The 13,513-nt window shown below is 33.6% G+C and overlaps 1 protein-coding gene across 1 annotated transcript in view; it reads left to right on the top strand.

The window, feature by feature from the left end:
* The window catches only part of LOC148941110 (uncharacterized), a 153,987-nt gene that overhangs the window by 37,779 nt on the left and 102,695 nt on the right, over window positions 1–13,513 (top strand). Inside the window, exon 5 of the mRNA XM_089104098.1 lies at window positions 10,019–10,189. Coding sequence (XP_088960224.1) covers window positions 10,019–10,189 — 171 coding nt within the window. The remainder of the gene's footprint in view (window positions 1–10,018; window positions 10,190–13,513) is intronic.

The raw sequence follows: 13,513 nt of genomic DNA, 5'->3' as shown, positions 1-13,513 counted from the left end.
TTTCACGTATATATGACTATTTTTGCTAAAGACAAGATATTTTCTATTAACAACAAAATCAAAATAAGAAAAAATGATAAATGTTCATTTATAAACTACGCACTAAGACTAAAAATTAAGTTATTTATGCAGAGTTTCAACTAGCTATGGCTAAGTTTGCTAAAGACAAGCAATTTTCTCGCGAAAACACAAAAAATCAGAAAAAAATTTTCAATGTTCCTCTAGTACCTACGCAATTAGGATGAAATGAAGATATTTATGCAGAGTTTCAACTATCTATGGCTAAGTTTGCTAAAGACAAGCTATTTTCCTGCGAAAACACACAAAATCAGACAAAATGTTCAATGTTCCTTTAGTACCTACGCAATTAGGCTGAAATGAATATATTTATGCAGAGTTTCAACTATCTATGGCTAATTTTGCTAAAGACAAGATATTTTCTTGCGAAAACACCCAAACAAAGAAACAATGTTAACTGATCCAGAATTAACTATTAACTTATGATAAAATGGATAGATTTATTCAGATTTTCAACTATATATGGTTAAGTTTGCTAAAGACAAGCTATTTTCTTGAGAAAACACACAAAAAAAAATAAGAAGTTTTAAATTTTCATTTATAAAATGCGCAATTATACTAAAAATGAAGATATTTATGCAGAGTTTCAACTAGCTATGTCTAAGTTTGCTAAAGACAAGCTATTTTCTTGCGAAAACATACAAAATCAGAAAAAATTTTCAGTGTTCCTTTAGTAGATACACAATTAGGCTAAAAATTAAGATATTTATGCATAGTTTAAACTAGCTATAGCTAAGTTTGCTAAAGACCATCTATTTTATTGAGAAAACACACACAATCAGAAAAAATTTTAAATGTTCCTTTAGTACCTACGCTATTAGGATGAAATGAAGATATTTATTCATAGTTTCAACTATCTATTGCTAAGTTTGCTAAAGAAAAGCTATTTTCTCACGAAAACACACAAAATCAGAAAAAATTTTAAATGTTCATTTAGTACCTACGCACTTAGGATAAAAATGAAGATATTTATGCAGAGTTTCAACTAACTATGGCTAAGTTTGCTAAAGACAAGCTATTTTCTTGCGAAAACACAAACAAAATCAGAAAATATGTTCAGTGTTCCTTTAGTACCTAAGCAATTAGGATAAAAATGAAGATATTTATGCAGAGTTTCAACTAGCTATGGCTAAGTTTTCTAAAGACAAGCTATTTTCTTGCGAAAACAAACAAAATCAGAAAAAATGTTCAATGTTCCTTTAGTACCTACGCAATTAGGCTAAAAATGAAGATATTTATGCACGGTTTAAACTAGCTATTGCTAAGTTTGCTAAAGACAAGCTATTTTCTTGCGAAAAAACACAAAATCAGAAAAAATATTTTTATGTTAGGTTAAGTTAGATTAGGTTATGTTAGCCTACGTACGCGCGCATATAGGTTAGGTTAGGTTGGATTAAGTTATGTTAGGTTAAGTTAGGTTAGGTTAGGTTAGATTAAGTTAGGTTAGGTTAAGTTAGGTTAGGCTAGGTTAGCCTACGTACGCGCGCGTACGTAGGCTAACCTAGCCTAATCTAACTTAACCTAACCTAACTTAATCTAACCTAACCTAACCTAACTTAACCTAACCTAACTTAATCTAACCTAACCTAATCTAACTTAACCTAACCTAACAATATTTTTTCTGATTTTGTGTGTTTTCGCAAGAAAATAGCTTGTCTTTAGCAAACTTAGCCATAGCTAGTTGAAACTCTGCATAAATATCTTCATTTTTATAATAATTGCTTAGGTACTAAAGTAACATTGAAAATTTTTCTGATTTTGTTTGTGTTTTCGCAAGAAAATAGCTTGTCTTTAGCAAACTTAGCCATAGTTTGTTGAAACTCTGCATAAATATCTTCATTTAAGCCTAATTGCGTCGGTACTAGAGGAATATTGAACATTTTTTCTGATTTTGTGTGTTTTCGAGAGAAATTAGCTTGTCTTTAGCAAACTTAGCCATAGCTAGTTGAAACTCTGCATAAATATCTTCATTTAAGCCTAATTTCGTAGGTACTAAAGGAACATTGAAAATTTTTTGTGATTTTATGTGTTTTCGCAAGAAAATAGCTTGTCTTTAGCAAACTTAGCCATAGCTAGTTGAAACTGTGCATAAATATCTTCATTTTTAGCCTAATTGTGTATGTACTAAAGGAACATTGAACATTTTTTCTGATTTTGTATGTTTTCGCAAGAAAATAGCTTGTCTTTAGCAAACCTAGCCATAGATAGTTGAAACTCTGAATAAATATATTCATTTTTAGCATAATTGCGTCGGTACTAAAGGAACATTGAAAATTTTTTCTGATTTTGTTTGTGTTTTCGCTAGAAAATAGCTTGTCTTTATCAAAATTAGTCATAGCTAGTTGAAACTCTGCATAAATATCTTCATTTAAGCCTAATTGCTTAGGTACTAATTGAACATTGAACATTTTTCTGATTTTGTGTGTTTTTGAAATAAATTGGCTTGTCTTTAGCAAACTTAGCCATAGATAGTTTAAACTCTGCATAAATATCTTCATTTCAGCCTAATTGCGTAGGTACTAAAGGAACATTGAACATTTTTCTGATTTTGTGTGTTTTCGCAAGAAAATAGCTTGTCTTTAGCAAACTTAGACATAGCTAGTTGAAACTCTGCATAAACATCTTCATTTCAGCCTAATTGCGTAGGTACTAGATGAACATTGAACATTTTTTCTGATTTTTTGTGTTTTCGTGAGAAAATAGCTTGTCTTTAGCAAACTTAGTCATAGCTAGTTGAAACTCTGCATAAATACCTTCATTTTTAGTCTAATTGCGTAGGTACTAAAGGAACATTGAACATTTTTTCTGATTTTGTTTGTGTTTTCGCAAGAAAATAGCTTGTCTTTAGCAAACTTAGTCATAGCTAGTTGAAACTCTTCATAAATATCTTCATTTTGAGCCTAATTGTTTAGGTACTAAAGGAACATTGAAAATTTTTTCTGATTTTGTGTGTTTTCGCAAGAAAATAGCTTGTCTTTAGCAAACTTAGCCATAGCTAGTTGAAACTCTGCATAAATATCTTCATTTTTAGTCTAATTGTGAAGGTACTATAGGAACATTGAAAATTTTAGTTCTGTTTTTGTTTGTGTTTTTGTAAGAAAATAGCTTGTCTTTAGCAAACTTAGCCATAGCTAGTTGAAACTCTGCATAAATATCTTCATTTAAGCCTAATTGCATAGGTACTAAAGGAACATTGAATATTTTTTCTGATTTTGTATGTTTTCGCACGAAAATAGCTTGTCTTTAGCAAACTTAGCCATAGCTAGTTGAAACTCTGCATAAATATCTTCATTTAAGCCTAATTGCGTAGGTACTAGAGGAACATTGAACATTTTACTTCTGATTTGATGTGTTTTTGCAAGAAAATGGCTTGTCTTTAGCAAACTTAGTCATAGCTAGTTGAAACTCTGCATAAATACATTAATTTCAGCCTAATTGTGTAGGTACTAAAAGAACATTGAACATTTTTTATGATTTTGTTTGTGTTTTCGCAAGAAAATAGCTTGTCTTTAGCAAACTTAGCCATAGATAGTTGAAACTCTGCATAAATATCTTCATTTCATCCTAATTGCGTAGGTACTAAAGGAACATTGAACATTTTTTCTGATTTTGTGTGTTTTCGTGAGAAAATAGCTTGTCTTTAGCAAACTTAGCCATAGCTAGTTGAAACTCTGCATAAATACCTTCATTTTTAGTCTAATTGCGTAGGTACTAAAGGAACATTGAACATTTTTTCTGATTTTTTTTTTGTGTTTTTGCAAGAAAATAGCTTGTCTTTAGAAAACTTAGCCATGGCTAATTGAAACTCTGCATAAATATCTTCATTTTTAGTCTAAGTGTGTAGGTACTAGAGGAACATTTAATATTTTTTCTGATTTTGTGTGTTTTCGCAAGAAAATAGCTTATCCTTAGTAAACTTAGCCATAGCTAGTTGAAACTCTGCATAAATATCTTTATTTTTAGTCTAATTGTGTAGGTACTAGAGCAACATTGAACATTTTTTCTGATATTGTGTGTTTTCGCAAGAAAATAGCTTGTCTTTAGTAAACTTAGCCATAGCTAGTTGAAACTCTGCATAAATATCTTAATTTTTAGTCTAATTGCGTAGGTACTAGAGGAACATTGAACATTTTACTTCTGATTTTGTGTGTTTTTGTAAGAAAATAGCTTGTCTTTAGCAAACTTAGCCATAGCTAGTTGAAACTCTGTATAAATATCTTCATTTAAGCCTAATTGCGTAGGTACTAAAGCAATATTGAACATTTTTTGATTTTGTGTGTTTTCGCACTGAAAATAGCTTGTCTTTAGCAAACTTAGCCATAGCTAGTTAAAACTCTGCATAAATATCTTCATTTTTAGTCTAATTGCGTAGGTACTAAAGGAACACTGAACATTTTTTCTGAGTATGTGGGTTTTCACAAGAAAATAGCTTGTCTTTAGCAAACTTAGCCATAGCTAGTTGAAACTCTGCATAAATATCTTCATTTTTAGTCTAATTGAGTAGGTACTAAAGGAACATTGAACATTTTTTCTGATTTTGCGTGTTTTCGCAAGAAAATAGCTTGTCTTTCGCAAACTTAGCCATAGCTTGTTGAAACTCTGTATAAATATCTTCATTTTTAGTCTAATTGCGTAGGTACTAGAGGAAAAGTGATCATTTTTTCTGATTTTGTGTGTTATCACAATAAAATAGCTTGTCTTTAGCAAACTTAGCCATAGATAGGAGAACTTGAACATTTTGCACTTCTTCGAGAAAACTCTGAATTAAAGTAGAGCTCCTTATCTTCATGCTGAATATTCACAATCAATGTTTAACTTTTTCTATCTTCTATGAAAAATTTGGAACAGAACTTTAAATTTTTTATTTCTTTGAGAAAAATCAGAACCAAATTTAAGAAAAATTATAAATAAAGTGAAACTTTTTATCTTCCATGAAAATATTCACAAGTATGATATTACTTTTTCTATCTTCCAACGAAAAATTAGAATTGAACTTTAAATTTCTTTATGTCTTTGTGAAATAAAGAAATGAAGTGGAAGATTTTTATTTTCTCTGGAGAAATTAGAATTGTAGTGTGTTCTTTGGTAAACTTCAGAAGGGAACTTGAACTTTTCTTTAATTCGTTGAGAAAATTTAAAATTGAACTAGAACTTTTTATCTTCCAGAAAAATATTCACAAGTATGCTATTACTTTTTCTATCTTCCACCGAAAAATTAGAATTGAACTTTAAATTTCTTTATGTCTTTGTGAAATAAAGAACTGAAGTGGAAGATTTTTATTTTCTCTGGAGAAATTCGAATTGAAGTGTGTTCTTTGTTAAAATTCCGAAGAGAACTTGAACTTTTTTATCTTCTGTGAAAAAGTTGGAACAGCATTTAAATTTTTCATCTCTTCGAGACAGATCTGAACTAAAGTGGAAAATTTTTATATTATTTGGAAAAAATAGAAATGATCAATGACTAATTTCTTTTTCATTGAGAAAATTCAGAAGAGAACTTGAACTTTCCTTGACTTCGTTGTGAAAATTTAAAATTGAACTAGAACTTTTTATCTTCCGTGAAAATATTCACAAGTATGATATTACTTTTTCCATCTTCCACAGAAAAATTAGAATTGAACATTAAATTTCTTTATGTCTTTGTGAAATAATGAAGTGAAGTGGAAGATTTTTGTTTTCTCTGGAGAAATTAGAATTGAAGTGTGTTCTTTGATAAAATTCAGAAGAGAACTTGAATATTCACGATCAAAGTATAACTTTTCCAATATTCTATGAAAAATTTGGAACAGAACTTTAAATTTTTTCATCTCTATGTGAAAAGTCGGAACTGAATTTAAGAAAATTTAGAATTAAAGTGAAACTTTTTATCTTCATGGAAAATAATCACTAACATAGTATAACTTTTCCTATTTTCTACAGAAAAATTTAGAAAAGAACTTTAAATTTTTTATGTCTTGGTGTACATAAAACTGAAGTGGAAGATTTTTATTTTCTCTGGATAAATTAGAATTGAATTGTGTTTGTTGGTAAAATTCAGAAGAGAACTTGAACTTTTCTATCTTCTATGAAAAATTTGGAATAGTATTTTAAATTTTTCATCTCTTCGAGAAAAATCTGAAGTGTAGTGGAAAATTTTTATATTATTTTGGGAAAATAGAATTGATCAATAACTTATTTCATTTTCAATGAGAAAATTCAGAATCGAAGTTGAACTTTTCTTCTTCCGAGAAAATATATTGAACAGAACTTTAAATTTTTTCGTCTCTTTGAGAAATGTCGGAACTGAATTTAAGAAAATTTAGAATTAAAGTGAAACTTTTTATCATCATAGAACAGAACTTTAAATTTTTCATCTCTTTGCAAAAAATCGGAAAGTGAACTTAAGAAAATTAGAATTAAAGTGAAACTTTTTATCTTCACTGAAAAATAATCACAATCGTAGTATAACTTTTCCTATCTTCTAGAGAAAAAATTTAGAAATTAACTTTAAATTTTTCATCTCTTTGAGAAAAATCAGAACTGAATTTAAGAAAAATTATAAATAAAGTGAAACTTTTGATCTTCATGGAAAACAATCATTGTCATAGTATTACTTTTTCTATCTTCCATCTAAAAATTTACAATAGAACTTTAAATTTCTTTATTTCATTGGGGAACTTAAAACTGAAGTGGAAGATTTTTATTTTTTCTGGAGAAATTAGAATTGAAGTGTGTTCTTTGGTAAAGTTCAGAAGAGAACTTGAACTTTTCTTCACCTCTTTGAGAAAATTTTAAATTGAACTAGAACTTTTTATCTTCCGTGAAAATATTCACAAGTATGATATTACTTTTTCTATCTTCCACCGAAAAATTTAGAATTGAACTTTAAATTTCTTTATGTCTTTTGTGAGATAGAGAACTGAAGTGGAAGATTTTTATTTTCTCTGGTGAAATTAGAAATGAATTGTGTTCTTTAGTAAAATTCAGAAGAGAACTTGAACTTTTCTTCACTTCGTTGAGAAAATTTTAAGTTGAACTAGAACTTTTTATCTTCAGGGAAAATATTCACAAGTATTGTATTACTTTTTCTATCTTCCACCTAAAAAATTTAGAATTGAACTTTAAATTTCATTATGTCTTTGTGAAATAAGGAAATTAAGTGGGGGATTTTTATTTTCTATCTATAAATTATAAATGAAGTGTGTTCTTTGATAAAAGTCAGTAAAGAACATGAACTTTTCTTTACTTAATTGAGAAAATTTAAAATTGAACTAGAAAATTTCATCTTCCGTGAAAATAATCACTAGTATGGTATTAATTTTTCTATCTCCCAACGAAAAATTTATAATTGAACTTTAAATTTCTGTATGTCTTTATGAAATAAAGAACTGAAGTGGAAGATTTTTGTTTTCTCTGGAGAAATTAGAATTGAAGTGTTTTCTTTGGTAAATTTCAGAAGAGAACTTTAACTTTCCTTGACTTCTTTGAGAAAATTTTAAATTGAACTAGAACTTTTTATCTTCCGTGAAAATATTCACAAGTATGGTATTACTTTTTCTATCTTCCACCGAAAAATTAGAATTGAACTTTAAATTTCTTTATGTCTTTGTGAAATAAAGAACTGAAGTGGAAGATTTATGTTTTCTCTGGAGAAATTAGAATTGAAGTGTGTTCTTTGGTAGAGTTCAGAAGAGAACTTGAACTTTTCTTCACTTCGTTGAGAAAATTTTAAATTGAACTAGAACTTTGGGGGCGCCGGTGGCTCTTTGGGAGCCCGGGGGGACCTTTGAGGACCGGGGGAGGGCCTTTGGGGCACAGGGGGGCCTTTGGGAGTCGGGGGGCCACTTGAGGACCGATTGGTCCTGTGGGAGCCGGTTGGCCCTTTGGGGGGCCGGGGAGGGCCTTTGGGGTCCGGGGGGACAGTTGGGGGCCTGGAGGACATTTGGGGACCGGTGTAGGGCCTTTGGGACCCCGTTGGTCCTTTGGGAGCTCGATGGGCCTTTGGGGGGCCCGGGGGTGCCCTTTGGGGATCCGGGGGCCCTTTGAGGACCAGAGGAGGGGCTTTGAGGGTCTGAGGAGGGCGTTTGGGGGGCTGGGGCTCTATGGGAGCTTGGGGGGCCTTTGAGTACCGGGGGCTTCCTTCGGGGTTGGGGTGGGGATCGGAACCCTTTGGGGTTGGGGTAGAGGACCTCACAACACTGTTCAAATGGAACTTGTGTATTATAACGACCACAGAGTTTCACCCTCAAATTCTCTTCTAAAACCTTTCCTAAAATCTTCTTTCAAAATGTCTCTAACTGTTTCGCCGAAATAATCCCATAAAATATCTAAAACCGTTTCGCCCAAATAATCCCTAAACGTAATTTCAGCGTGTTCCTTTTGTTTGGCATCTCTGCGCTAACGCATTTCAAATTTCTAGGAAACCCTTTCCTACTTTAATCTCTTCATCTCATAAATTTTCCTAGCTAAACTATTAGGGTTTCGTTAGAATATCAATTTATCTCTTCGACTTAAAGCTCCGTGAAGCCGTATTTAAAAATAGAATTTCTATCTCTTTAGACTCCCGCATAATTCCAAGATAACAAGCGATGTCAATTATAATTCCTGACACTAAAGATCAATGAAGCCCTATTTAAAAATAGAATATTAATTTTTCTCTCTGACCTAAAGAACGTTTATCCCTCAGACCTAAGATTAAAGAAGCCTTAATGTTTCTTAATTCTCCCCTTCGTCAATTATAATTCCTGACACTAAAGATCAATGAAGCCCTATTTAAAAATAGAATATTAATTTTTCTCTCTGACCTAAAGAACGTTTATCCCTCAGACCTAAGATTAAAGAAGCCTTAATGTTTCTTAATTCTCCCCTTCGTGAATCAATAATTTCCCCTAGCGATTATGTAAATCAAGTTCACTGGTTAAGCTAACCAAACAACAATGAAGCCATGTTTGTTTCTTAATTCTCCCCTTCGTGAATCAATAATTTCCCCTAGCGATTATGTAAATCAAGTTCACAGGTGCTACTCGTGACAGGACCACGTGAATCAATAATTCCCCCATCGATTATGTAAATCACTCCTCATGCCATTACACGTGGCCAAACAACAACAACAGATCGATTGACCTTGACACACCCACATTAGACTCGATCGATAATCCTTGAATAAATTATGTCCCGTCAGCATTAAACTAAATTGTAGATGGCAGCAGGGGTGACTCGTGGGGCTGGTACCCCCTCCTCTACTCTTGTTCTCGACTAAGTTGCAGCTTTAGCTGCAACTACGATTCACAATCTGTAATATTTTAGACAAGATAGCATCTAGCGTATCTTTTCAGCAGGGATGTGAGTTGGGGATGGGTGTTTTCGCACTCTTCTCCTAGGTTTTTGACACCTAATATTTAAAAAAGAAGAGTATTTTTATTGAAAAGTGTCGTTTTTTAATTTTATTTTCTAATTAAAAAAAAATTAAAAAATATTCTTGCCGCTCTAGATTCTGAGAAGTATGATAAGTATGATACATTTAACTCTAAAATGGGAATTAAATGATTTAATGTTTTAACTGTTATGGACCAAAAGTACAGTCCAATTTGCTGAAAAAGTGAGGCTTATATGTATTCATAATTTACCATGGCAACTCTGATAAGAATTTAGTAGTGGCCTATGAGCTTACTAACTTTGAAACTACCAAAAGAAAAATAGTAAGAAATGATAATTCTCAGGTAGGATTTAACTGCATATTCAAAATAAGAATCGCAATATTATGTGGGAATTAAATAAACCTAGTTTGAAGTGTTTGTGAAATAAAAGTTACTAGAATTAAGTGTGTTGAAAATTGCTGAATATGTTCAGTTTTCAGAAATATTTAATATGTTGTCAAATTTATAGCCTTCTGAAAACATTGTATGTGAAGGCCTGTTGGCCCATTTATAAATTAATGTGGGCTGTTTTTTTTTTTTTTCAGAAGTAGAAAATATCTCGCCTACTAATAATGTACATCTAAATGGGAGCACGTTTCCTGTGACGCCACCTGAGCAACAGCACGATCCTTTGGTTGTTACTCCAGGAACATCCACAAAACTTCAACCTGACTCGGATCCCCTCAGTATAGATCCAGCTAGCAGCAAAATTATAGGTATGTTGCAAAACACACAGAAGTGCATGTTGGTATTTCCTTTTAAACTAGTGTTATTTCAGTAAGACAGAGAATTGAACATGATACAAACAGAATGCTGAAAAAAAAATGCAAAAAATAAACGGTGAAGCAAAAACAAAAAGAGGACAAAATTATTGCGTGTGTAGCTATTGCATTTCTCATACCTTTTAGCTGGTGTTATCTGTATGCGTTATAGCAAAATAGTCATTTTTGAACTTTTCTGTGCTAGAATTGAAACAGAGAATATTCTAAGATTTGTTTAGACAAATCTATCCATTTTAAGTAACATTTGTTTTTTGAGTCGCCCTAAAGCAAACGCCCTTTCTATTTACATAAAAGCAATAGAATATATGTAGAGACTTGCTCCATGGTAAAATTAGCAGAATAGCTCTTCTAACTTCTGTCAACCTTCTACGACTCTTATGTTTAAGGTATTATAATTTGCCTTATTTCTTTTGGAAATAAACAGGGTTTTATATGATGCTAGCAGTGGTATATTTAATATTTAATTTAGTTTCATTTCAGTCAAAGAACATGAAAGTTGACAGGAACAGAAAAATGATAAAGAATAAATTTTATCTTGCGATTTTGAAATCTAATTAATTCAGTGGTTTGAACTTGATTTAATTCAGTGACCTTGAAAACAATTTCTTGGACTACAAAGCTATCACCCCACTGTGACTTCATTGCCTGCTTGATTGGATATGATTTACAGATTGTGCTTTGGACTGTTAGTGGTTGCAAGGTAAATTGTGTGCTATGGCGGAAAAGCTGATTCTGAACCCTGGTTTGAATTTTCTGAGTCGGTCTTTGACTGATGGGGTCAAACAAGAGACAATTCAGAAGGCAGCTGTTGCGTTTTTTTATCACGACCAAATTGTACAAGCAAAGAAGATTCTATACACAGAGTTAAGCGTCACATCGCGAGTTGTGATTCATGCTAGGGATGAAGAGAACATTCTTGATATGTGTGAGAACCTGGTCTCTCAGGCTAAGCAAAATGCCAGTATCCCAAAATTCGTGATTTTAAACCCGGGTGGCGTTCCGACTGTTGGTGAGGCTGTCCATTCTACAGTTGTGTCAAAAGTTAATGAACTGTCCAGAAAACTTTATGGCTTTATTACGAACGTCACTCGTCCCTCAGCCAGTGCCCCGCCCCCCGCGGCCTCCCAACCAAACCCGACCCCCAAGCCTTTATTTATAGTGATTCTGAAAAATCCACCAAAAGACCTGAAAGATCCATCTGAACATAAAGCGTATATAGACAATCTGTTACCTACTTCTGGTGCTGAAATATGTGAACTCAGGCGTCAAAAAGATGAATGGAAGCTCGTCTTCTCGTCAAAGAAAGCTGCGAATCAAATAGCCGATACTCTAAAACGTTCTAATCCCAGTCTGAATCTCTCTGTCAAAGAACCACTCTCCGTTGCCGTTCTGAAGCAAGTTCTAGGGGATTTAAATGACACAACCCTTAAAGACTTTATACTAAAGTGTAGCAAAATTGGATAATGCAGAAAGTCTCGCGCGTTCAAAGTTTATTTCCAAACTCGTTCTGACCGAGATCAATTTCTCAGGGATTGTCTGAAAATAGGATATAAGAGACTACCGGTTCAAGAATTTGTTTTCATGCCCCGTCTCTGTTTTAATTGCCACATGATTGGTCACGTACCTGCGAATTGTTTAAACAATGCTATCTGCTCTAAATGCGGTGCCAGTGACCACAAGTCGACCTCTGTCTCTCCCTGCAAGAAGAGGCCTTTCTGTGTAGATTGCAAAGCTCCTGGGCGTACATGCTACAACGTTAGTTGTCCTAAAAATCGCAAGGCAGCGAATCCATGACCTCGTCAGTTTGGTTTCTATCCTGGAACATCAACGGCTCTTTTGTGAATAGACTTCCTGTGCTTAATGGTTTTCGTGCGAATTATAATGTAATTTTTATACAAGCACATTTCCTAACTAAGTAGAGTGTAAATTTACTTAAGCTGCAGGAGTCTTCGTCCTACTCTGTACCTGCTCAACAGCGTAAGAATAGAGGCAGGCCGTCAGAGGGCCTTGGGACTTTTGTTTGTGTTTCCCTTCGCTCTAGCCTCTTCGAAACAAGTGATGACTTCTTGGCTGTCCCAGTTGAAGGGTGTATATTTATTAACGTTTACTTACCTACTGACTATTACATTGATGAATCCAAGCGTCGTTTTGCTATATCGTGTGAGAAATTAGGTTCGTGTCTTGATAAAGTTCAACGTTTAGGGCTGCCGTGTGTAGTAGCTGGAGACTTTAATTGTAATTCAACTGAAAGGGATACCCAAGAATCACCGTGAACAATCCTCATTAGGGGTATATTTGGTAATTGGGTTAGAGTAGCTCATAAGGATTTCGATTTTATTTACTTTCATACATCATCTCATACTTCTAATCTGGATCCCATCGCAATATTTTGCAACCTCGAGATGGGACAATTTTCTGAATGAATACCAGGTATTATACAATTTTCCCATTTGATTTTCCACTTTTATTTACACAACCACCCCAACACACGCACCAAACTAACCCTCAAATACCTCCACTTTTATGGGATTGGTCAAAAGTTAATAGTGAACTTTTCAAGTCTTCTTCGGATTTTACCCTGAATAAAATTTGAGTACCGTTTCATCTTCTACAGATTTCAGATAATTTATCGAAAAAAGAAACGCGCCTTAGCCTGGACATGTATTCTGCTGAGATTTGCCATGCCCTTCCTTTTGCCGAGAGCCAAGCAGTTCCTCTCCGAAGAAATCACAAAGGTATTATCCCGGGTTGGTCATCAAATCCTGATCTAGTTAGATCACGGAGAAAAGCAAAATTTTGGTTCAGTCTATGGAGAGATTGCAATAAACCGCGATCTGGTATCGTGAATGATCTACGCCTGAGTACGAAAGGACAATTTTCGAAGGCCCTTGCTTTTCATCGGAAGATGCTTGTCGATCGGAACTCTGCTAGAGCCGGACATGACCGGACACTACTCTTCAAATTTGTTTCCCAGTCATGTAACCACGCCCCTTCTGTGCATCCCTCCGATATTCCTGACGTTAAAATGGTATGCTCACTTTGAATCAGAGTTTTCGTTTCCTGATCCCCATCTTCAGGATCAGTATGATAAAGAATTAGATGCCTTCTTAGCTTCTTCGCCGAAAACACATTACACCGTGACAACTCGAGCAAGAGAAAAAGCAACCCAAGAATTAAAGTGGAAGTCTTACAGTGGCTTTGATTGTGTGGGAGCTATGCATTTAAAAGACGGAAGCCCTCTTTTAACCCAACACCTCA

This window comes from Artemia sp. Qi Xiang Cuo, chromosome 18 (genome assembly GCF_049724085.1).
Source record: "Artemia sp. Qi Xiang Cuo chromosome 18, ASM4972408v1, whole genome shotgun sequence".
Lineage (NCBI taxonomy): Eukaryota > Metazoa > Arthropoda > Branchiopoda > Anostraca > Artemiidae > Artemia > Artemia sp. Qi Xiang Cuo.
The sequence above is the reverse complement of the archived record's forward strand: the minus strand, read 5'-3'. Positions and strand labels throughout refer to the sequence as shown.